Genomic DNA, 27,089 nt, shown 5'->3' on the forward strand with positions numbered 1-27,089 from the left:
GGGGAATTAGTTTTAAGCCTGTTCCTAATACCATATGACATCTGTAGAAAATATTGGGTTGCAGATTCAATGTTGACTATTTACTGATGAAAATGTAATATATGCATCTATTTAAAAGATTCATATCACTGCCTATGTTATGAACCACAACCCTGGGTGGCTCTCAAAACAATAAAAACAGTAAAAACAAACAAAACACACAAACAACAATAAAACTTCTGGTGCCCAGGGCAACACTTTCTCACACATTAGCTACCACCTTTCCCCACCCTCATTCCACCCCAATGCTTGTTGCAATAGGCAGCTCCTCAAGGCCTTCTGGAAGGCAAGGAGAGTAAGGGCCTGCCAGATCTGTCGAGAAAAGGTGTCCCACGGGGCCAGGGCAGCTACAGAGAAGGCATCCTTCCTAGGTCCCACCAGATGACAACATTTAAAGGAAGGGGCCTGGAGCATGCCCACCAAGATAACCATCCTCCTCCTCTTTGTGAAATGGCTCTTTCATAATATTATTACCTTCAGCTAACTGAAGGAAAATACAAGGGATCCAGTTTAAAGCTCCCACCCCAAATAATTTTCCCAGGGAAGACAAAGGCTTAGTTCCACTATATGGTGATGAATTAGGTAAGTACCACTTTTCACAGATGCTGGCCAAGGGAAACTCAACTGTCAGCTTAGCCATAAAAACATTCACAAAACCAAGGAATGATAAGGTAGAAAAAAGATGTTGGGGGATGAACAGAGCTCTTGGAGAGCAAAAGAAGATAGTCCCCTAGAAAGAAATCATGTTCATGGAATATTGCCTCCTTTTCTCTCAAAACCCTATTGTTTTGATAGTCAAAAACCAAAGAAAGTAAAGAATGTTGAATAAGAATTGGTTGCAATTTTCTTGCTGTAAGAAATGCAACATAGGTGTGAGAAAATTAACTCCCACCATGGTCTGAATCTGTCCTTCTATTGTTATATATAGGGTTAACATCCATGATTGCTAACATACGTTTAGTCTGATCATTGTGAGTGAAGAAAGCATATTTTCCTTTGTCAGTAATCCCAGAAGTAAGAATTAATCAAGACCTTAAGATACTCATAAGGATGAATCACCATCAATGGAATAATACAGCTACACTTCATAAAGGGGAAAAACCAACAACACTTGTCAATATGTGTTACTTGCAAAATTTTTAATTTACTTTTTTTTCCAAGAAAGAGTCAGGAAAAGAAGAGTTTTCAGCAATCTGGTCAATACTTTTGGAAATTCTTTGTTTTTATAATTTTTACAATTTATATATTTCTTTTAATTTTTTTTCTTCTACAATTGTTTTACACTTTATGTATTTCTTCAGATTTTCCATATCCTCTTTCTCCAATATTTCTAGGGTATGTCATATAGTTAGCAGCATCATATGAATTCAAAATTTCCTATATGTTTAATTTAATAGACAAATACTTTAAAAACTATATTCGGCTGCATGCAAATAGCTGTGTCTAAGCAAGCCCTTTGGAAGAAGTGTTTTGGACAGTGGAGGGTAAATGGGACAAATATCTTGTTCCAGTTATTCAATCCATCTTTAGTGGATTTAGTGGATTTAGGACTGTGTCAGGGGCTGCTCCTGCTGCCTCTTTATGCTTAGCACAGCCACTTTGCAGCAGCACATTTCCCACAGTGCACTGATGCACCCATGCTGGCACACGCAAGCAGGGAGTGCAGCAGTCCCCAAAGCAGCCTTCTTACTCTGGAGGAAGATGATATTGTTTTCACAGTTATGAAGGACAGCAAAAAGCATCATGAATTAAAATCATCACTTTTTTCTCTTCATTAATTTTTCCCTGTTGTTCAGGTCAGGCCTTAAGACAATGACATAACATTTGGGGAGAAAGATGCAGCCCAACAAACCGGCACTAGAGGCCAAGATGGAGAATATCTCCACCGCCACCGTGTATTTCCCTTTAGTGCTCAGGTAGGTTGGAATGAAGGAGAGCCAAACACTGCAGAAGACCAACATGCTGAACGTGATGAACTTGGCTTCGTTGAAAGTGTTAGGTAATTTCCTGGCCAGGAAAGCAACCACGAAGCTAATAATGGCCAAGAAGCCCAGATAGCTTAGGACGCTGTAGAACATAGTCACAGAGCCTTGATTACACTGGAGGACAATTTCTTCAGCTACTGAATCCATGTCAGCATCTAGGAAGGGGGGAGAGGTTGTCAGCCATGTCAGGCAAATGCCTATTTGAATAAGAGAGCAGGAAATGACCATGGAGTTGGAGAATCTCTTTCCCACAAACATTCTCATCCTGGATCCTGGCTGGGTGGCCACGAAAGCCAGAACCACGGTGACGGTTTTTGCCAACACTGAAGAAACAGCCACTGCAAAGATGATGCCAAAAGCCGTTTGTTGCAGGAGACACACCACTTTCTCAGGATGACCGATGAACAGGAATGCAGAAAGGAAGCAGAGGAGGAGGGAGATGAGGAGAATGTAAGTAAGATCTCGGTTGTTGGCCACAACGATGGGAGTGTTGTGGTTCTTGACAAATATTCCAAGCACCATCACTGAGAACAAAGAAAAGAAAAGAGCAAAGAAGGCTAAACTGATCCCCAAAGGTTCTTCATAGGATAAAAATGTCACAATTTTCGGTATACAGAAATTGTGATCCTTGTTTGGATAGCTTCCTTCTGTACATGTGTAACATTCATTACTATCTGAAAAATGAAATGCATTAACATTTTTAGCAATATCATGAAAAAACAGAATGCACATTTCAATACTATCCTGATCCTATGGAATATTTTGATTCCTAACCTTAGAAATCATGCAAAACTTCAACTGGAAATTTGAACAGTATCCTGTCATCATTTTTTCCTATACAAACTGCTTTTAATCTAATTACACACTGAGCTTTCCTATTGACCTTGTGAGATGTGGCCAGGCGCAATTTTCAGATTCTTAATGGAAAACCAGAAAAGATCATGCAGTCCTCATAAATATGTATAGTGTTCCTATATCCCTACCTAGGTTTTTTACTCTTCAGAAGCTTGTCTTAGCCCCTATCTGAGAATGCTTTCAGGCTCACTCAAAGTCCTGGGCAAAGCAACCATTGGTGTGAAGCAATTTGTATTTCATTCTTTCTCTAGATTAGCTTGACTTTGGTTGGTAATCCAAACAGCATATTTTTACCTTCCTTCTCGGAAATCTTCCCATCTGGACACACGATGCAGTTGTAGCAGCAAAAGGGTTCCCCTTCTTTCACTTTCTTGCTTGAACCAGGGTGGCAACATTCAGAACATGCTGAACAAGGCTGGGACTAAAGAAGAAAATTTAAAAAAGAGCCAGTTTGGTCTAGTGGTGAAGGCATCAGGCTAGAAAGCAGGAGACTGAGTTCTACTCCTACCTTATGCATGAAAGCCGGCTGGGTGACTTTGGGCCAGTCACTCTCTCTCAGCCCAACTCACCTGATAGGGATGTTGTGGTGGGGAAAAGAGGAGGAGGAAGGAGTATTAGGTATATTTCCCTCCTTGACTTAATCATAAAAATAATAAATGCAGGATAAAAAAACAAGCAAAAGGAAAATACCCCTCTTGCGCGTAATAACATTAGAGATTCTGAAAAATTAATTTAATGTGAATGTGATCCATAGGAAGTTATTAATCAGCTTTAGGATATTGATATCTTTATAATGAACATGGTACATAGGAATTAAGAATGCTGTCATCTCCTTATGAAGAAGACTGGTAGTAGACCAGGAAGCAGGAGCTCGCTCTGCTGCGCGGAGCTGGGCTTGAACCGCTGAAGTGTCAACCATTTCTGGGTTAGGGTTAGGTAACTTTCAGCATCATTAAGCCACTGCACCACCGCGTCCCCCTTATAATGAACATGGTACATAGAAATTAAGAATGCTGTCATCTCCTTATTAAGAAGATTGGTCAACTAACTTATTATTAGTTGCACCAACAGACATCGTGTCACTGCTCTCACCTCAGCCTCCAGTTATTCAACTGAGGACTGTGTCGAATAAAAACAGGAAATCATCTCAGTGGATCAACTGATGAGAAATGGCGATACCCCCATAAATAATATTGAAATCTGGATTGTAGATGGACATAGGTTGATGGCAGAATTAATGCTATGATCTACCCAGTTCTTTTCACCTTTCAAGTAAGACTTTTTGGGATTTTTTTTAAAAATTATGGATTCTTTAAGTCACCAGAAGGAATGCATTAAAGAGGAAGGTCTAATGTTTTATATGAAAAGAACTTTAGGTTAGCATTATGTTATACATAATGAATTAACAAGTAGAACTAGAGCAAAAACCTATGGCCCCATTTTCTTGCATTAATTAACATGTTCTTCCAGAAATCAGATCTCAATATTTGGTTTACTCCTGCTTATCACTACTCAGTGAAATGTGTTTTATAGATTTGGCCAAAATAACAATGAACTGGAAACTAGATTTTTCACAGATTCCTACAGCTGGGATCTTACCAGGTTAAACCAGCTATGCCAGGTTATGGCATTGTCACTGATTGTGAGCATTTGGTCTGGAGAAGCTTCAGGGTCCAACCTCCCAACTCTTTTCCTAATGACAGATTGGTTAGAAGAAACAATCCAGTTCAATACATCATATCCAGCTAGTAATTCTCCATTGTGGTCAAGTGACACTTTGTCCCCAGCACTGTTGTTAAATGAAAAACCTCTCAAGAAATGATGGAGCTACATAAGAAATGGGGTGGTGGGAGGGAGGGTGGGAGGGAGGGAGAGAGAGAGAATGAGAAAGAAAGATTAAAAAACAGGAACTGGATATATCTTTAGGAAAAGCCTAAGACGAGGTATAGTGGATGTCATGGCCTGTTGAAAACATGCAATCAAAAGAAATGGAAGCATGGAAAGAAAATGTAAAGGGAGTTAACTATGGAGATATGAATTAATCTTTATTCACAGAAATAATGATCTTCCAGATGTTGAGCCTATTACCTGCCATGCATTTGCATTCTGAAGCTTCAGTCTTCCTGCATCTGCCATCAATCTCTGTCTTAATCTGAATGAAGACATAGCCTGTAAAGCATGGGCTATGGCATAGACAGAATTATAGATGCTATAGCTGTGACCAATCATGTTCATTTCAAAAAAGGTTCCAGGAAGATCTTCCACTTTCTCTTCCCCACTGCAGATATCTCCATTCACCTCATCCATATCTGAAGTTTTGAATACACAGTTGAAGGCCTGCTGCCAGAAGTCTTTGATAAAACCATCTTCTGTAGTGGAGGGATTTCTATTTAAAAGAAAAGGTTTGAATCCTGGTGGGTTATTACCATGGATTGTGAAGGACAGAGCACCATGGATCATTTGGGCATCCCAGTCACGTTGATAGACCTGTGAAGTAAATTCCACCTGGGCTGTAAATATCCAGACTTTACCTTTGATGATATTACTCATTGTTTCTTTTTTTGACAGATGTGGTAACCATCTCAATACCATCATGGAATAAGATTCTCCATAAAATATCATTATATTAGCATTGCTATCCATGATTTTATCATGGGTTTCTGCACCTTGGTTGAATGCTCTGGCAAGTTCTTTGAAAGATGTTATTACGGCAACTTTCTCTATCAATGCAAAGCAGATGCCATGACCAAAAAATAATGGTATGATTGCATCTAAAAATCTTTCTCCATTATCATTTTCCATCACCAAAACCCCGATCCATGTCCATGTGAAGTAGAGAAGCAAAGACACAATCCCTTCATACTGAAGTCTTTCTGTAGGGCTCATTTGGAAGAAGGAAAGGCCCGGGGTTTTATAATTCATGATTGGAGCAGAGCCATAGACAAACTGAAGAAAGGTTGACAGCAAAAGAAAGAGATAGTAACAGTCATATTAACCATAGTTTTATTCCTTTATTACTTCACTGTGAGAGGCAACACACAGAAGAAAAAGTGCGCAACTTCAAGACATTCCTGGTAATTTCGGTGCATATATCAGCAAGAAAAATGCAAAGAATGTTATGTTTCTGAGCAGATCGCACAATGAGCAGTGAGAGAGGTCATAAATTCTGCATGCCAAGCATGATAGAGGGGAGGACAAAGAAATCAAACATAGCCAGTGATTTGATTGTGGAGTTACTATGATGCAGAAATCTGTAGAAGGGATGTTATGACATCTCCCCTGTGTCAGCATTGAGGATAACACACTGAACCTTCCTAATGTGGATGCCCTTTGGACTGTAGCACAGGTATGTCTATTGAGATCATTGGGGAATATGAAATAACTGTGAAAGAGCTCCTTGAGAAAATAAGTTGGAATTTTAAGTGTGACTTCAATATGTTCAGATGAAGGCCTCTTTATTCATCTGCCTGACTTTGCCTATTCCAAGTGGATATTACAAAAATGAAAAGAAAGCCACAAGGGCAGGAATAATTGGCACGGCATTCTTCTAAATGGAAATACGTTTATCGGCCAAAGTTATATAGGTCAGCAATTCATCGAAGAGGGTCTGTCATAGCCAATATTTCAGGTAACCGATCCTCGTTTGAGCTGCTATTAAGGGACATCCAAAGTTTAACTGAAGAAGTGCATTTGGAACAGAGTAGGAGACCATGATTAAGCTTGAATGAATGGGGACTGGACATTTTGAAAATGCGAGTGAAAAAAATATGCACAGAACTGTTCAGTATTACAATTTTAGCAATTGGAAATGATATATTCACTTCAGGTAACCAATTTGACACCCTTTCAAATCTACCCAAGTCCTTTCAAATCTACCCAAAATGTGTGTGTGTGTTTGTGATTTGAACATGAAGGCCTTGCTGCCTAAAAGAAAACATAGGCATTCTGTCAACTCCCCTTTCTGAAAAACAAAAGTATCTTTAGAAAATAAGCTAGTCTTGAGCAAAGAGAAGGAAGACTTGCCCAAGGACAACACTTTCAACTCCAAGTGTCCTTCCTAAAGCCCTGGTACAGAACTCCTTTCAATAGCTACCAAGGAAGGAGCAAATATTTATCCTTCACAGATTGGAGAACCTAAAACAATACCTATTAAAACTACATTCTGACACTACATTGTATGAAACAATCCTATCTCTCAACTTCAGTGTTTCTGTCTCTAGTGCTATTAGTGACCGTGTTCCTACAGTCCTTTGCCAAATAATGAAATCAAGTTGGCCTCATTCTACACTTCTCCTTTGCCTCTTCATTATACTGAACCAGAGGAGCCATTGCTCCACAGACTTTGCAGAAATGTCAAAGCATGACATATGCTGACTTTGCTCCTGCAAATTCCCTGCACTGGGGCAGACAACAATTCAATCAAGGGATAACTCCTTTATACCTCAATGAGCCTATTTCCAGCTTTTCCACTCAAGTGTGTTGGCATTAGAGACCAAGTCAAGTAGCTTCTTTTTAGACCTGACTGGCCTCCCTGTTCCAGATGCAGTCCTGACCTGGTCTACTCCAGGAGCCCTTTTCACTGAATGAATGTAATTTCTCCTTAGTCTCTTAGCTGATCTCTTGGTATACAGCTGAAAGAAATAGGATCTTACCACAAAACATGGGAGCAAGAATCAATGGCCTTGCCTGGTTTTTATCTCATCAAACTGCCTGCAATACCTAATCATTACATTTAATTATTCCTTATGATTTTTCTGATTCGTTTCATATATTCAATCTCACTTAGTGGTGATTATGTGAATGGTGAATATTTAGCATTGCTTAAGTTAGGAAAAAGGGGACACCCAAACACCTGAGAAGAAGTAAGTTCCATGAGTTGAGATACAAAAGGACTTTGAAGAAGTTTTCCCCTAAGTGTAGAGGTCAGAAAAAAGTGGTTACAATTGGCAGAATTTAGAAAAAAAAATGCAACTTACATCTGATGCTTTGTGGCCGAGCTCATCTTCTTTATCCCACTACAAGCCAATCTGAGGCAAGCTGAAGTATAGCCTAATGATTACTGTATGATGAATCAATGAATGTGAACCTTACATGCAAACCCACCATTCTAAGTTATTAGGAAGCTAATTACACATCTTCAGTGCATGTTGTATGAGAAGAACTTCAGTGAAGGGTACCCAGATGATATTTTGACTACCCATGTTTACCACAAAGTTGTAGCATAGGATTCTGCACAAAAATCCCACAGGTTTAATTGTACCCTATTTGATTTTGGGTTTTACTTACATTAGAACAGTGAAAAAACTCACTGGAATATACAGTATATTCCTGTTACATACAGTATGTTGCCTAATATCTGATTTATTTTTCTTCAGACTGACAAGCGATTTTGAACTTGTATTTTTAGATAGTGGAACTCCCTAAATTGCTGTACGTATGCATATTTTCAAGAAGAGCTACTACTAAAAGGCTGGAATAATATCTGTACCCTTTCAGAATGGCAGGCCAGCATTGTTTTGTAAAATAATGAGGTCAGGTTATTTAAAAGAGGAAGTAAAATTACAGGATCTGCAATTAATATGGATCTTTCATTCCCACAGGAATGACACTCCATTCAGCCACTGAACTCATTCTGTGCCAAGATTTATTTAAATGAAGTGGCACTCAGCTTGCTATGTTAGCAGAGAACATCATAAGTTTACTCTGAAGTGAGAATTTATGCTGGTAGAACTGGAGACAAAAGAATGGAACTGTGATGTCATGTAGTTATTTACATATCTTCCCATGATGTTTCAGATCTTTAAATGCAGTTTCTCCTTCGGAGTTGAATAGTCTTACATAGGATTACTCAAGATGTACAACATCATAATTCTAACTGTCCATCTGGCAACATTTAAATTTCAATAAATCAGAATCTATAGGTTTTTGTCCTCTCTCTATATGTCTACACGCATAAACTTTCATTAGATTAAAATAATATAAATTAGTGTTTTTATAAAATAATACTTAAGCCTAAAAAAATAACCATAATGAAGAAACATATAGAGTGATATATACTGTATGTTATCTGCAAAACTCCCAATTTCTTTGATTCACAGAATAAACTTTATATGAACAACAAAGAAATAGCATCTACACAGGGATATAATTTCAGGTTGACATAAAATACCTGTGGAACCTTGTAGATATCCAAGATAGTTGCAATGTCAATGGAGGTTATGGAGTCTAGTCCCCCAATCACTGCTGTCAGAGGATTCTCAGTACCACAGATGTAGTTAGGAATAAAGCTCTTTAGGTTGCAAAGTAGTAGCATTGTGGCATGGTAGGTCTTCTGTGCACTGAAATGACTGTCATAAATGTGGAAGCCCAAGGTGACATTGGGTAGGATAGAAGGATTTTCATTGATCTCCTTCACTGCAAATACCATGGCCAGGATGTGTTGGTAATTCTTAGGAAGTAAACTGGAATGGAATAAAACTTTTATTTGATATAGATATTTAAAATTCTATGTGAGATGGAAATTTAAATCTAAAATGCCCTCTGTTTTGCATCTTCCTTATTGCTGTACCCTTCAAATCATTTCTTTTTTTTATTATATAAATCTGGGTCCTTTTTAATTTGTGGAGGCCCTTGGTAGGAGACTTTCTCTATCAAATTTATAGAAAGTTTACAAGATAGTGTTTTATACATTTATATCCTTCTATTTTTGCAAACACCTTTGTGATGAAGAGTAGTGTATAGAAATGATAGGTCAATAAAGGTGAATTTGGTTCATTAAAAAATATAAACAAATTGCCACTCATCACTGGAGAATGGCATCTCAGAATGATCTCAATCATACGTTATCCAAAAGAGTGGGAAAATCAGAAAGGGAGAATCTGTGCAATTTACAAAGAGAAGGCTAGTACTGTTTGTCAAGCTTATCAGAAGACTCAATGAAAAGTTAAATGAAGTATTTTAATGCTGTATTTTCATAAAATGTTCTGCCAAACATATTGAGTTACAAATCCAATATCTACCAGGAGAAAAGGATCCTCCAGGATCAGGACTGTATGCTAGAAGGAACAGAAGGAGAAGAGATCCGATGAAGGAAAGGGCAATTGCGCATATTTCTTCGAGAGGGGTTGAAGTGAAATGATTGTTGGCAAGGAAATTAAGAAAAGAAATGGTGCATATCTCTAACCTGGATTTCACTCTCTTCAAAACTGAGGAATTGAGCCCAGTAATATAACTGAGCATGGAGTTATGGGTATAACTCCATGCCCATTCATACCCATAACAAAATATATCAACCTAAAACTGAATCCTTACACAAGATCTTCATGCAATGGTGGTGGCGGGACTTTATTGAAAATTAGGCCATCGTGCAAAAAACTAGCTAGGGTTGCTATGCCACCTACTGTGAGGTCTCCCGATTGATGATATTTGTGATATGGCATAAAAAGTCTTTGAACTTCACATTTTCCTTGATGAGTCTTATAAATTTGGGGAGAAAATAATGCTAGTAGCAAGATTATTAAAGCCGCCATTCTCAAAGTAAAGCCTGGATTTTGCCTTTCACGCATACTGTACTCTTCTCATTTCTTTGGTGACAGTGAAAATTCAATGTCTGGTAATCAAGACTCCTGTCAGCCAGCCCTTTAGAGAAGAATCTGTCTGACATCCTCCTGGAGGGCCCACGTCTGTTTTGACTCTTTCTTCCAGCTTGAAATATACATTGATATGTTAATGACATCCTTCATAGTTTTGGGTCTTGACCTTGTCCCTGGACATTGTAACTCTGCATGAGGGTAAACAAAAAGAAAACTACTACCATTCATATAATTAAAGGGGAAAGTAATTACCAGTACAAATCCCAGAAACAATGAAGAAGAAAACAGGTGTTCACACCTATGAAACAAAATGTTCTCTTTCATTTAGAAAGGACATTTATTATTGAAATAATCAGTAACAAAAAAGTTACACTTTTTAAATTTTTTTATTTATTTATTAAATTTTTCAAGCACCCATCTCCCCCCAGTGGGGGAACTCTGGGCGATTCACAACAAACATTAAAAACATAAAATATATAAATACATAAAACCTTAATTTAAAACATTACTAAAAAGAAGGAGAGACCAAGAGACCAACTTTACATCACCTTTCCATAACCTTGTGAAGTCCTGATGTACAGAAGAGAGACACCTGATATATCCAGTCCAACATAGCTTAAATGAATAAAATAACCATAGTACTTGCCTCCTCGTCACATGCTGGATGTGAAAATGTCTCATTTCTCTCCCCGGTTTGGTTTCCATTGCAGAAATAGGATTTTGGTTTGGTGTACATGATGTGATTCTCATATTTGCAAAGTAACAGAGAGTCTAACCCTGTATTAATTACCCCACACAGCTGCACTGACTCCCCAGTTGGAAGCAGATGACCCAATTTACCCCTCTGTCTGTATCTTTCTTAAGACCTGGCATATTTTCTGAAAATCTAACAGCTAAGTGCAACATTTGCACATAAAGCCTCAGCTCATCCTTGACTGGGCTTAGTATTCTTTCTTTTAGCTGCCCCACCTTTCTCAGGTCAATGGGAACTTAAAAACCGAAATTTGTTTGAAATAATTTAAATATTTCTGCACTCTATAGAATTCAAATAGGTTCATTTCAACAATACAGGAGTGCTTAAAAGTTTGTGAACCCTTTTGAAATTTCAATATTTTGGCATAAATGTGACCTAAAATGGGATGTGTTTTCCATATAAGTCCTAAACTAGATAAAGAAAACCCAGTTAAACAAAAGAAGAAGAAACATTATACTTGTTCATTTGTTTATTGAGGAAAATGATCCAAAAGTAAATATTGGTGTGTGACAAAAGTGTGTGAACCTCTAGGATTATCAGTTCATTTGGAGGGGAAGTTAGAGTCAAGTGTTTCAGTCAATGAGATGAGAATCAGGTGTGAGTGTGGGAGGTCTTGCCTTATTTAAAGGACAGAATTCTGGGTTTTCACTATCAAAGTCTGATCTTCACAACACAGGGATGTGTGCATTGTCTTAAACCAAGATTCCTGAGGACCTTCAAAAAAAAGTTGATGCTCCTCCAGCTGGAAAGATGACAAAACAATTTCCAAAGAGTTTGGACTTCACCACTCCACTGTCAGGGGCAGGTTATGTACAAATGGAAGCAATTCAACACCGTGATTACACTTCTCAGTATTGGTTGACCAACTGAGATCACACTAAGGGCAAGGCTTGTAATACTTTGGAAGGTCTCAAAGAAGCCCAGGGAAATGCTTAAGGAACTAAAGCCTCTCTTGCCTTAGTGAATTAAAAATGTTGCTTTGGTGAAAGGAAAACACTGCATTCCCACACACCCCAGATTACATTTTTTCATAATTTTTATTAAATATTTTAATTACAATAGTAAAAGGAAATACAAACTAAAGCCAGAAAAAGGAAATCCAATTACTGGTCCAGTAAACCCAATCCTCCACTTTTCTTTGCATCTTATAACACTTTATATTTAACTTTATATTTTCAATTATATTTTAAAAAAAACATACAGTCATGTGAAAAAGAAAGTACACCCCCTTTGACTTCTATGGTTTTACATATCAGGACATAATAAAAATCATCTGGTCCTTAACAGTTCTCAAAAGTAGGTAAATACAACCTCAGATGAACAACAACACATGATATATTGCACCATGTCATCATTTACTGTATTTTAGAAAAAGCATGCCCACCAAGATTATAATTTGTAAAATGGCTCTTTCATAATATTATTACCTTCAGCTAACTGAAGGAAAGTACAGGGGATCAAGTTTAAAGCCCCTACCCCAAATATTTTTCCCAAGGAATGCAAAGGCCTAGTTCAACTATATGACGTTGAATTAGCCAACTACCCCTTTACATAGCTGCGAGCCCAGGGAAACCACTCTGTCTGCTTAGCCATAAAAATATTCAGAAGACCAAGGAATGATGATAAGGTAGAAAAAGATCTTTTGGGAAGAGCTGAAGTTTTGGAAAGCAAAAGAACATAGTCCCCTAGAAAGAAACTATGTTCATAGAATATTGACTCTTTTTCTGTCAAAACCATAATGTTTTGGTAGTCCTGTCCAGTTGCCTCATGGTTATATCCTAATGGCCACCTTGATCTCACTAGGGCATAATCCAATCAAATATTTGCTCTTGTCAATCCCCAATCAATATACAGTATTTATAGTAGAATTTATTCACATGAATATGCATATTTGCATACATCTCTAAAGAATGATTGTAACCCCACTTCCCTTTAAGCCTGTCTTTGCCTCAAGGGATGTCCATAAACCAAACTGTGCTCGAAAGCAATGTGTCTTGGTCTTTGATTTAAATGAGCCCCCTTTAAAGGCAAAAATAACTTAGTATGAAGGAGCTGTTAAAACTTTTGTGGAATATGAATCCATTATTTATTTCAGAGTGCTCCTTGAATACCTTTCCAATTTAAGCAATTCCTTTGGGGATAACTTTATTCTGGCACTATTGAGGTTTTAAATGTCTCAGACGTTTTAAAGGAAACACATCTTCAAGACAGTAAGCAATTTTATGTACAGCTAATGATTTACACTAAATATAAACTAACAAGCTTGAAAGTCTTTTCTTCAAATTCTTTAAGGCTGCTTTAGAGAACTGTAGGCTCCCTTTGCTATTCAATTAACTCAACAAAAACTATGTTATATTTGATACCATAAAGAACGTTGAATAAGAATTAATTGCAATTTTCTTACTGTAAGAAGCATAACACAGGTATGAGAATATTAGCTCCCACCATGGTGTGAACTTCTCATTCTGTTGCTATGCATGAGGCTAATATCCATATGACTGGTAACCTGGCTGATCATTGTAGTGAAGAAAGCATAACTTCTTTTGGCTGGAATCCTGGAATGAGAGTTAATCAAGACGTTAAGAACTGGGAGATGCTCATAAGAATAAATAACCATCAATAAATAAATCTATGCTTCATAAAGAAAACAGATGGATTGCTAATACATTAATTTATTCTTTTTTTTTTTTTTCTTCCAAGAAAGAGCCAGGAAAAGAAGAGTTTTCAGCAACTTGGACAACATTTTGGAAATTCTTTGTTTTTATAATTTATAGATTTCTTCACAACTTCAATATTGCTTTTTCCCCATATATTTATGCTAATTCAAATAGTTAACAGCAACATACGACTTCAAAATTTCCTATTTGTTTAATTTATTAAAGAAACGTTTTAAAAATTATATTTGACTGCACGCAAATAGCTATGCCTAAGGGAGCCCTTTGGAAGAAGTTTTATGGACTATGGAGGGTAAATGGGACAAATGTCTTGTTTCAGTTATTCGATCCATCTTTAGGGTTGCAGGGCTGTATCAGGGGCTGCTCCTGCTGCCTCCTTCTGCTTAGCACAGCCACTTTGCAGCAGCACATTTCCCACAGCGAACTGAACCACCCATGCCGGCACACGCAAGCAGGGAGTGCAGCAGTTCCCCAAGCAGCCTTCTCACTCTGGAGGAAGATGATATTGTTTTCACAGTTATGAAGGACAACAAAAAGCATCATGAATTAAAATCATCACTTTTTTCTCTTCATTAATTTTTCCCTGTTGTTCAAGTCAGGCCTTAAGACAATGACATAACATTTGGGTAGAAAGATGCAGCCCAGCAAACCGGCACTAGAGGCCAAGATGGAGAATATCTCCACCGCCACCGTGTATTTCCCCTTGGTGCTCAGGTAGGTTGGAATGAAGGAGAGCCAAACACTGCAGAAGACCAACATGCTGAAAGTGATGAACTTGGCTTCGTTGAAAGTGTCAGGTAATTTCCTGGCCAGGAAAGCAACCACGAAGCTAACAACGGCCAAGAAGCCCAAATAGCTTAGGACGCTGTAGAACATAGTCACAGAGCCTTGATTACACTGGAGGACAATTTCTTCAGCTACTGAATCCATGTCAGCATCTGGGAAGGGGGGAGAGGTTGTCAGCCATGTCAGGCAAATGCCTATTTGAATAAGAGAGCAGGAAATGACCATGGAGTTGGAGAATCTCTTTCCCACAAACATTCTCATCCTGGATCCTGGCTGGGTGGCCACGAAAGCCAGAACCACGGTGACGGTTTTTGCCAACACTGAGGAAACAGCCACTGCAAAGATGACCCCAAAAGTAGTTTGTTGCAGGAGGCACACCACCTTCTCAGGATGACCAATGAACAGGAATGCAGAAAGGAAGCAGAGGAGGAGAGAGATGAGGAGAATGTAAGTGAGGTCTCGGTTGTTGGCCACAACGATGGGAGTGTTGTGGTTCTTGATAAATATTCCAAGCACCATCACTGAGAACAAAGAAAAGACAAGAGCAAAGAAGGCTAAACTGATCCCCAAAGGTTCTTCATAAGATAAAAATGTCACAATTTTCAGTATACAGAAATTGTGATCCTTGTTTGGATAGCTTCCTTCTGTACATGTGTAACATTCATTACTATCTGAAAAATGAAATGCATTAAAATTTTTAGCAATAGCAGAAAAAAATAGAATGCACATTTCAATAATATCTTGTTACTATTGAATATTTGTATTCTTAACCTTAGAAATCATGAAAAACTTCAATGGGAAATTTGAACAATATCCTTTCATGATTTTTTCCTATGGAAACTGCTTTTAATCTAATTACACGCTGAGGTTTCATATTGGCCTTGTGAGATGTGGCCAGGTGCAATTTTCAGATTCTTAATGGAAAACCAGAAAAGATCATGCAGTCATCATAAATAAGCATAGTGTTCCCATATCCCTGCATACCAGATTATCTAAGAATGCTTTAAGTCTCATTCAACATTCTGGGCAAAGGGACCATTGGTGTGAAGCAATTTGTATTTCATTCTTTCTCCAGATTAGCTTGACTTTGGCTGGTACTCCAAACAGCATATTTTTACCTTCCTTCTCGGAAATCTTCCCATCTGGACACACCATGCAGTCGTAGCAGCAAAAAGGTTCCCCTTCTTAACCTTAGAAATCATGCAAAACTTCAATGGGAAATTTGAACAATATCCTTTCATGATTTTTTCCTATGGAAACTGCTTTTAATCTAATTACACGCTGAGGTTTCATATTGGCCTTGTGAGATGTGGCCAGGTGCAATTTTCAGATTCTTAATGGAAAACCAGAAAAGATCATGCAGTCATCATAAATAAGCATAGTGTTCCCATATCCCTGCATACCAGATTATCTAAGAATGCTTTAAGTCTCATTCAACATTCTGGGCAAAGGGACCATTGGTGTGAAGCAATTTGTATTTCATTCTTTCTCCAGATTAGCTTGACTTTGGCTGGTACTCCAAACAGCATATTTTTACCTTCCTTCTCGGAAATCTTCCCATCTGGACACACCATGCAGTCGTAGCAGCAAAAAGGTTCCCCTTCTTAACCTTAGAAATCATGCAAAACTTCAATGGGAAATTTGAACAATATCCTTTCATGATTTTTTCCTATGGAAACTGCTTTTAATCTAATTACACGCTGAGGTTTCATATTGGCCTTGTGAGATGTGGCCAGGTGCAATTTTCAGATTCTTAATGGAAAACCAGAAAAGATCATGCAGTCATCATAAATAAGCATAGTGTTCCCATATCCCTGCATACCAGATTATCTAAGAATGCTTTAAGTCTCATTCAACATTCTGGGCAAAGGGACCATTGGTGTGAAGCAATTTGTATTTCATTCTTTCTCCAGATTAGCTTGACTTTGGCTGGTACTCCAAACAGCATATTTTTACCTTCCTTCTCGGAAATCTTCCCATCTGGACACACCATGCAGTCGTAGCAGCAAAAAGGTTCCCCTTCCTTCACTTTCTTGCTGGAACCAGGGTGGCAACTTTCAGAACATGCTGAACGAGGCTGGGACTGAGGCATAAACAAAAAACAAACAAAAGGAGAATGTGGATTTGGAGCATAATGAACTAGGAAATTCTGAAAAAATATTTTGGTATGAATGAGATTCATTGGAAGTGTCTAATTAACTGCAGGACATTGAAATCTTTCTACATAAGGAACATGGTACTTAGGAATTAAGAATGCTGTCTTCTGCTTATTAAGAATACTGGTCCACTACCTTATTATTCTGTGCCCCAACGGACATCAGTGTCACAGCTCTCACTTAAGGTGCCAGTTCTTCAAATGACGACTGTGTCCAATAGAAAGAGGAATTCATCTCAGTGGATAATCAACTAATGAGAAATGGCCATGCCTCCATAAATAATGTTGAACTTTGGATTGCAGATGGACATAGGTTGGTGGCCTGATTGATGCTATAATCTACCCATTTCTTTTAACGTTTCCGGTAACCCTTAAAGAAAGAATCCATTTCTTCCAAGGTACATCTAGTCTGAACAATGGGACATATTTACGACTGCTCTGGCAATTACATTGTCTGCTATGGTTGAAGAAAATCTTGCTAAAAGAGATCCACAATTACTGTATGTAATCAATAAAAATGTAAATGAAGGACTTTAATGGAGATGATTTGGTTTTTCTTAACAGTGTTATTTTTTTTTTAATTATAAATTGTATAAGCCACCAGAAACAATTAATTTGATATACTGTACATAACAAGTAATCTCTAATATTTTATATGAAAGGAACTTCAGATCAACATGTTATGCATAATGAATTTATAATGAGAACTAGAGCAAAAACTTTTGGGCCCCATTTTTTACATGAATTAACATTTTCTTCCACAAATCAGCTCTCAATACTTGATTTACCCCTGCTTATCACTAGTCAGTGAAATGTCTTTTATACATCTGGCCAAAGTAGCGATGAAGTGGAAACTAGATTTTTCACAGATTCCTCCAACTGGGATCTTACCAGGTTAAACCAGCTATGCCAGGTTATGGCATTGTCACTGATTGTGAGCATTTGGTCTGGAGAAGCTTCAGGGTCCAACCTCCCAACTCTTTTCCTAATGACAGATTGGTTAGAAGAAACAATCCAGTTCAGTACATCATATCCAGCTATTAATTCTCCATTGTGGTCAAGTGACACTTTGTCCCCAGCACTGTTGTTAAATGAAAAACCTCTCAAGAAATGATGGAGCTACATAAGAAATGGGGTGGTGGGAGGGAGGGAGGGCGGGAGGGAGAGAGAGAGAGAGAAAGAAAGATTAAAAAACAGGAACTGGATATATCTTTAGGAAAAGCCTAAGACGAGGTATAGTGGATGTCATGGCCTGTTGAAAACATGCAATCAAAAGAAATGGAAGCATGGAAAGAAAATGTAAAGGGAGTTAACTATGGAGATATGAACTAATCTGTTATTCATAGAAATAATGATCTTCCAGAAGATGTTGAACCCATTACCTGCCATGCATTTGCATTCTGAAGCTTCAGTCTTCCTGCATCTGCCATCAATCTCTGTCTTAATCTGGATGAAGACATAGCCTGTAAAGCATGGGCTATGGCATAGACAGAATTATAGATGCTATAGCTGTGACCAATCATGTTCATTTCAAAAAAGGTTCCAGGAAGATCTTCCACTTTCTCTTCCCCACTGCAGATATCTCCATTCACCTCATCCATATCTGAAGTTTTGAATACACAGTTGAAGGCCTGCTGCCAGAAGTCTTTGATAAAACCATCTTCTGTAGTGGAGGGATTTCTATTTAAAAGAAAAGGTTTGAATCCTGGTGGGTTATTAGCATGTATTGTGAAGGACAGAGCACCATGGATCATTTGGGTATCCCAGTCACGTTGATAGACCTGTGAAGTGAGTTCCACCTGTGCTGTCAATATCCAGACTTTACCTTTGATGATATTGCTCAACTTTTCTTTTTTTGACAGATATGGTAACCATCTCAATAGCATCATGGAATAAGATTCTCCATAAAATATCATAATATTAACATTGCTATCCATGATTTTATCATGGATGTCTGCACCATGGTGGAACAAACTACCAAATTCATTGAAAGACGGTATCATGGCAACTTTCTCTATCAATCCAAAGCAGATACCATGCTCAAAAAATAATGGTATGATTGCATCTAAAAATCTTTCTCCATTATCATTTTCAATGACACCAAGTCCAATCCATGTCCATGTGAAGTAGAGAAGCAAAGACACAATCCCTTCATACTGAAGTCTTTCTGTAGGGCTCATCTGGAAGAAGGAAAGGCCTGGGGTTTTATAATTCATGATTGGAGCAGAGCCATAGACAAGCTGAAGAAAGGTTGACAGCAAAAGAAAGAGATAGTAACAATCACATTAACCATAGTTATATTAATTTATTGCTTTATTACCAGAGGCAACACATAGAAGAAGAAATTCAAAGCTGCACTACAGTCTTGATTACCCAGCTGTACAACATCATAATTCAGTTCCCTCGCTCAGACTCTTTTCTGTATTTCTCCATTCCTTTTTTCTTCTCTTCATTCTGTACAGATTTCCTGCATTTTCTGTAGGAGTAGAATGTCTGTTCTCTATTTGGAGTTCATATATCCTCCAGCAACTATCACTTATGTATCAGCAGCTTGCATGATGAAAGTGATGTTACATTAAAGTTATAGTGTTTTGTATCCGGAACCAAAAATGGCTATATTACAACAGAGTAAACACAAAACAATATAAAATAATAAATAAAACTCATACAAAAAAGGGTGAATAATTAGGAGTGTAAGGAAGACCCCTGAAAATTTCTGCAAGCTATGGTCATTGCTAAATATTTAGCAAGGTTATTGGAAACAGATGAAGTGATTTAATTCTTATTTGAATTTTAAACCTATTTAATTTTCACATTTAAAATTCAAAGAAGAATTCAACTCTATCAGCTGAACTTTCATCTCCTAGGAGGAAAATGAGAAACTCCTGCTCATTATAAATTAAAAAATAAGATTTATAACAATTGGTGTCTTGAGTTCTATCCTCCATTTAATGTATAGAGGGCCTTCTAGCAGTACATGTGAAACACATTTGACTTCTCTATTGAAACATATACAGGTGTGTTTTTCATAGAGGATACTGATGTATCGACCAGTTGTTACTCAGATCATTCATTCATTCAGGTCCAGAAAAATGATCTAGAATGTATAAAAGTACTTCAAATTTAGGTTGGAAATGTGGCAACAAAAAGGGTCCTTGTATCACACCTGGTGCTCTTGTAAAAAAGCAGGAAAACTTTGGGTTCAGATACATATAATGACAGAAAGAATTTTACAGATCACCTTTTCTTGCTGGGATTAATGGATAGAGGGTTAGAAAAGAGTCATGGAAGACTATTTTTGTATATGATCACTGCCACAAAAATGGAAAGACTCTGAAATACCCAAAATGAAGGAATGAAGGGTGAAGGTGACAGAACTAGCAGAGAGGGCAGAGTTGACTTGTTAGATTAGAGAAAGATCAACAACTAGATTTATTAGTAGCTGGAAACTCCTTATGGACTTTTTGTGAAAAAAGATATCTATTTTTTTCTTTTCTCACTATTTTTTTTACTCTGCTCTATTTCTTTTAAACGTCCGGATGGATTTTATCTTGTTAAAATTTCTTAAGAATCAGACTAAAGTGAAGAGTTTCCTATGTGAAATATGTGAAATTGTATAAAAGGATCTGGCAATGGAGCAGAGAAGGATGAGTGCTGAATTCTAACTGAGGAGGGAAACTCTCGTTCCATCTCTCTAGAGATCTAGGTCCCAGATCCTCCACTAAAGGGGGCCTATGGCTTTATCAAGGGTGAGATCACTTAATGCTGGAAGAGAAAAGCTGTAGTAAGATAGATCAAAATGAACTTCTCTTCTTTGGGAAGATTCAAACCTATCTAATAAGATGAAGTGAAGCAGTGATATTACACTTGATCATAGCCAAAAGGTAGAATATGAACAAAAATATGTTCTCCAAAGAATTTCCTTCAACCAGTATCTGAGGTGACAGAGCCTCAGATGAGCCCTAAAGAAGATACAGCCTAATTGCAGGTGGATATGTGGGTTAAGAGTAGAATAGAAATCCAGGTTATGGCCTCTGAAAATTTGGATTGGATAGCTTCTAAGCCAGAAACATCCTTATAAATACATAACTGGGCACCATTTATCATGGATCCCAGTGCTTTTGCCTTGAATGATGGGATGGCTTCTAGTACGTATCTATATTGATATGCATATTTAATAATTGCCAAAGATGCCTTTTGGGCTTTTACAAGAAGTTCTTTTGCCTGATTGATCCAGCGAGTAGAAGATTGAAAGGGGATGCCGAGGTAGTTAAAAATTGTAACCTGCTGAAGAGGTTTCCTCTTGATCTTTCAGCTCATTGACAACTTGAAATGCTTTCTGGAGAATATTAAGACAGGAATGTATGGATGCTTTTTTTTTCAGATGATGCCACGTTGCTGGCTAAAATCTTAAGTGATTTCCACTGAATTTTTGATATTTTGCAACAAGGAGCATGATGAAACAAGCAATACAGATCTTAACATTAATGGAAATGTTTGCATGTTATACACACATAGCAAAAGACCAGGACAAACAGATGATTGTGTTCCTCTTGGTAAACTATTTGTTAAAGAAGAGAAAATTGAAGGTGACATCTCAAGATGTACAAATGGTGGTTCAACTCTTGAGAGGAATGTTGAAAGAAGTGAAAGTGTCTGTGTATAAGAGCATGCTTTTGCCCACACTCTTATATAGAAAGAGCAGCAGGGGTTTCACATGGGTGTGCAAAGACCATAAGTGAGTGGGATCAATGCTCTCTGTGTTCAATCTCAGCCTGAAGCCTGACTGGGTCCAGACAAACCGCTGCCTCCAGGACCCTCTGAAGCTACAATCTGACACTTTCTCCAAAACATTTGCCTAAAAGGGATGATTGGAGAGTGAAGCAAAATTGTCTAGACCATTTTTATATGTGTGTGGTAAAGAAGAAGAACTGGGAGATACAATGAATGGCTGCTGAATGACTGTGGATGGAAGATACAAGCGAGGGATCATATGAAAGAAGGGCATTGAGATGGCTGGGTGATGTAGAGAGAAAGAATGAGGAGTGAATTCCTAAACAAACACCTGAAGTGAAAGTGAATGGGTAGAGAGACCTAAGAAGCTTAAAGGACAAGAGAAAATGAATGAAACAATGCATGTGTGTGACGGAAAGAAGGATGCTTTTCAAAGAAAGAAATGGTACAGTGAATGTTGTTAGTGTACACTAGTTTTTGCTACATTTCTTTTTATTTTTCCTACATCATCCCTTTAAATTCTTTTTGATAAAATTTCTTATTCTTTCTCTGTGCTCTGCATTAGGATGCTTAACCTGAAAGGAAATAGAATGATGGCTATGGGATGTTTCTATTTACAGTATGTCCCAAAGGCCTTAATACATTTAAAAATGATATTGTTTTGCCTTAAACCAATTCATGTTATGTTGAGCTTGACTACTATATGAAATAGTTTTTATTTTCACTCCTGGACAAGCATCAGTTTAAAAATACTCTTTATACTCTTTACTGATTGCACTATACAAGCTTCACATAACAGTCCATCAGGCAATATTTACATTTCAATAAATCAGAATCTGTAGGCATTTTCCCCGTCACTAAATATGTACACACACACACACACACACACACACATACACACTTTCATTAGATTCAATTAATTAGTTTCCTTATAAATGATACTTAACTTGAAAAAAATAACCATCATTAAGAAACATAAAGAGTGGTATATACGCTGTTTGCAAAACTCCCAATTTCTAAAATTGATTCACAGAATAAACTGTACATCAACAATAAAGAAATAACATCTATAGATAGATATAATATCAGACTGATATAAAATACCTGTGGAATCTTGTAGATATCCAAGAGAGTTGCAATGTGAATGGAGGTTTTGGAGTCGAGTCCCCCAATTACTGCTGTCAGAGGATTCTCAGTGCCACAGATGTAGTTAGGAACAAAATGCTTCAGGGTGTAAAGTAGTAGCATTGTGGCATGGTAGGTCTTCTGTGTACTGAAGTGACTGTCGTAAATGTGGAAGCCCAAAGTGACGTTGGGTAGGACAGAAGGATCTTCATTGATCTCCTTCACTGCAAATACCAGGGCCAGGATGTGTTGGTAATTCTTAGGAAGTAAACTGGAATGGAATACAATGTTATTTGCTATGGATATTTAAAATTCTATGTGAGATGGAAATTTCAATTGAAAAAATCCCTCTGATTTGCAATTTCTTTCTTGCTGTACCTTTCAAATGATTTCTTTTTATCATTATATAAATCTGGGTCCTTGAGGAGGGCCTTGATAGGACACTTTCTCTATCAAATTTATAGAAAGTTTACAAGATGGTGTTTTATACATTTGTATTCTTTTATTTCTGCAAACAACTTGGTGATGAAAAGTAGTGTATACAAACTGTAAGTCAAGAAAGGTGAATTTGGATCGTTAAGAAATATTAACAAATGCCACTCATCACTGAAGAATGGCATCTCAAAATGATCTCAATTGTATATTAGCTAAAAGAGTGGGAAAATCAGAAGGGAGAATCTCCAGAATTTACAATGAAGAGGCTTGGTAGTGTTTCTCAAGCTTATCAGAACACTCAATGAAAAGTTAAATGAAGAACTTAATGCTGTATTTTCACTAAATGTTCTATCCAACACATTGAGTTACAAATCCTATATCTACCTGGAGAAAAGGATCCTCCAGGATAAAAAATGTAGGCTAGAAAGAACAGAAGGTAGAAAGGCCTGATTAAGGAAAAGGCAATTGCATACAGTATATCTGTATCAGAGGGATTGAAGAAAAATGATTATTGGTAAGGAAATTAAGAAAAGACATAGGGCATATCTCTAATATGTATCTCACTCTCTTCAAAAGTGAGTAATTGAATTCAGCTCTATGATCAGTTACAGCCATAACAAAATGGATCAAACTAAAACAAAATCCTTACACAAGATCTTCATGCAATGGTGGTGGTGGGACTCCATTGAAATTTAGGGCACCCTGCAAGAAACTAGCTAGGGTTGCGATGACACCTACTGTGAGGTCTCCTGATTGAAGATATCTATGATATGGCACAAAAAGACTTTGAACTTTACATCTCACTTGATGAGTCTCATATATTTGGGGAGAAAATAGTGCTAGCAGCAAGATTGTTAAAGCCACCATTCTCAAAGAAAAGCCTGAATTTTGCCTTTCACGCATACTGTACTCTTCTCATTTCTTTGGAGAGAGTGAAAATTCAATGTCTGGTGATAAAAACTCTGTCATCCAACCCTTTAGAGCAAAATCTATCATACATCACCCTGGAGGGCCCATGTCTGTTTTGACTCTTTCTTCCAGCTCAAAATATAGATTGATATGTTAATACCATCCTCTGTATTTTTGCTGTTGACCTTGTCCCTGGACATTGCAGCTCTGCATGAGGATAAACAAAAAGAAAACTACTAATATTATTATAATTAAAGAGGAAAGCAATTACCAGTACAAATCCCAGAAACAATGAGGAAGAACACAGGTGTCCACACCTACTAAACAAACTTTTCTCTTTCATTAAGAAAGGATATTTATCATTGAAATAGTCAAGAACAAAAAACATTATACTTTACATGACCTTTCCCCAACCTTGTCCCTCTCTTCTTCTAGAGAAGAGAGACACCAGAAATATCCAGCCCAACATAGCTTACAGGAATGAAATAACTCTTCTACTTTACTCCTCTTTGGATGTGAAAATCTCTCATTTCTCTCCCAGGATTGGTTTCCATTGCAGAAATAGGATTTTGGTTTGGTGTCCATGATGCGATCTGTGATATTTGCACAGTAGCAGAGACCCCAACCCGGTATTAATTATCCAAATGGCTGCAGTGACTCCCCAGATGGAAGCACATGACCAAATTCAACCCTCTGACTGCATGTTTCATAAGATCTGCCATGTTTTCCGAAAGTCTAATAGTTAAGTGCAAGATTTGCACATGAGGGCTCAGTTCATCCTTGACTGGGTTGGGTTTACTCTCTTTTAGGTGCCTCATCTTTCTCAGGTCAATATGAACTTGAAAACTGAAATTTGTTTGATATATATATTAATCTAAATATTTCCGCACTCTGTAGAGTTCAAAATAGTTCACAATAACAATACAGTAGTGCTTAAAGGTTTGTGAGCCCTTTTGAATTTTCAATATTTCTGCATAAATGTGACCTAAAATGGGATCTGTTCTCCATACAAGTCCTAAACTAGATAAAGAGAATCCAGTTAAACAAAAGAGGAACAAACATTGTACTTGTGCACTTACGTATTGAAGAAAAGGATCCAAAGCTACATATTTGCATGTGGCAAAAGTGTCTGAACATCTAGGATTATCAGTTCATTTGAAGGGGAAATTAGAGTCCGGTGTTTCTATCAATGAGATGACAATCAGGTGTGAGCATGGGACGTCTTGCCTTATTTAAAGAACAGAATTCTGTGTATTCACTATCAAAGTCTGATTTTCACACACAGGGATGTGAGAGTTTGCATGGGCTCGAACAAAGAAGATTTCAGAGGACCTCCAAAACACAGTTGTTGATGCTCACCAGGATGGAAAGAGTACAAAACAATTTCCAAAGAGTTTGGACTTCACCAGTCCACTGTCAGGCAGATCATATAAAAATGGAAGCAATTGAACACCACTGTTACACTTCCGAGGAATGATCGATCTACCAAGATGACAAGAAGAGCTAAACTGGTAATACTCCAGGAGGTCTCAAAGAAGCCTATGATAATGTCTAAGTTCAACATATTGAGTTACAAATCCGATATCTACGTGGAGAAAAGGATTCTCCAGGATAAAAAATGTAGGCTAGAAAGAACAGAAGCTGGGGAGATCTGATTAAGGAAAAGGCAATTGCATACAGTATATTTGTACTGGGGGGTTCATAGATGAAATTGTGCTCTAAGGCAATGTGTTTTGGTCTCTGATTTAAATGGGCCCCCTTTAAAGGCAAAAATAAATTAGTATGAAGGAGCTGTTAAAACTTCTGTTCAATATAAATCCATTCTTTATTTCAGAGTGCTTCTTGAATACATTTTAAATAAAGCCATTCCTTTTGGGATAGTTTTATCCTGATGCTATTCTGCCTTCTAGAGTTTTTAAATGTCTTAGACATTTTAGAGGAAACACATTGTAAAAGCAGTAAGCAATTTTATGCTACAGCTAATGATTTACACTAAATGTAGACTAACAAGCTGGGATGTCCTTTCTTCCAAATTAATTAAGGCTGCTTTAAACAAAAATTCTAGGCTCTCTTTGCTGTTAAATTAATTCAACACAAACTCTGTTATATTTATGTTTGACCTCATAAAGAATGTTGAATAAGAATTGGTTGCAATTTTCTTGCTGTAAGAAATGCAAGATAGGTGTGGGAAATTTAGCCCCCACCATGGTCTGAACTTGTCACTCTATTTAGGCTGATCATTTTGCGTGAAGAAAGCATGTATTCTTTTTGCTGTAGTCCCAGGAATAAGAATTAATCCAGATCTTAAGAGGTTGGAGATGTTCCTAAGAATGAAGAACCATAAATGAACCATAACCATAAATGAACCATAACCATAACCATAAAAGAACCATAAATATGATAATATGGTTGGCTGAGGACCAACCATAAATCTATAAACCATAGACCATAAACCATGAAGACCAACCATAAATCTATACTTCATAGAGAAAACAAATGGATTGCTAATACATTAATTTATTCATTTATGTATTTATGTATTTATTTTCCAAGAAAGAGCCAGGAAAAGAAGAATTTTCAGTAACTCGGTCAACATTTTTGGAAATCTTTGTTTTTTACAATTCATAGAAGTCTTCAGAAATTCCATACCACATATCCCCTATATTCTTATCATATTATTAACAGCATCATATGAACACAAAATTTCTCCATTACTTTAGTTTAATAAAGAAATATTTTAAAAATTATATTAAACTGCATACAAACAGCTACGTCTAAGCAAGCCATTTGGAAGAAGTGTTTTGGACTGTCGAGGGTAAATAGGACAACCTTGTTGTTCCAGTTATTCAATCCATCTTTAGGGTTGCAGGGCTGTGTCAGGGGCTGCTCCTGCTGCCTCCTTAAGCTTGTGCACAGCCACTTTGCTGCAGCACATTTCCCACAGCGAACTGAAGCACCCATGCTGGCAGATGCAAGCAGGGAGTGCAGCAGTTCCCCAAGCAGCCTTCTCACTCTGGAGAAAGATGTCATTGTTTTCAAAATTAT

The 27,089-nt window shown here is 37.4% G+C and overlaps 2 protein-coding genes across 2 annotated transcripts; both read right to left on the reverse strand.

Moving 5' to 3' along the window:
- Window positions 1-1,796: 1,796 nt before the first annotated feature.
- LOC148215728 (vomeronasal type-2 receptor 26-like) lies at window positions 1,797-9,306 on the reverse strand. The gene is made up of 4 exons (XM_088142424.1): window positions 9,049-9,306; window positions 4,968-5,825; window positions 3,174-3,300; window positions 1,797-2,698 (listed from the first exon to the last, which is right to left on the reverse strand). Exons 1-4 carry the CDS (start codon window positions 9,304-9,306, stop codon window positions 1,797-1,799), a joined length of 2,145 nt encoding a protein of 714 aa, XP_087998550.1.
- A 4,157-nt stretch (window positions 9,307-13,463) lies between these two features.
- Window positions 13,464-27,005, reverse strand: LOC148215729 (vomeronasal type-2 receptor 26-like). The gene is made up of 7 exons (XM_088142425.1): window positions 26,874-27,005; window positions 23,079-23,149; window positions 22,680-22,971; window positions 18,224-19,081; window positions 16,643-16,769; window positions 14,460-15,357; window positions 13,464-13,521 (listed from the first exon to the last, which is right to left on the reverse strand). Exons 1-7 carry the CDS (start codon window positions 27,003-27,005, stop codon window positions 13,464-13,466), a joined length of 2,436 nt encoding a protein of 811 aa, XP_087998551.1.
- Between the last annotated feature and the right edge of the window lie 84 nt (window positions 27,006-27,089).

This window comes from Python bivittatus, unplaced genomic scaffold (genome assembly GCF_059951505.1).
Source record: "Python bivittatus isolate LINGU-HERP-01145 unplaced genomic scaffold, Pbiv_v1 ctg000440_np1212, whole genome shotgun sequence".
Classification (NCBI taxonomy): Eukaryota; Metazoa; Chordata; class Lepidosauria; order Squamata; family Pythonidae; genus Python; species Python bivittatus.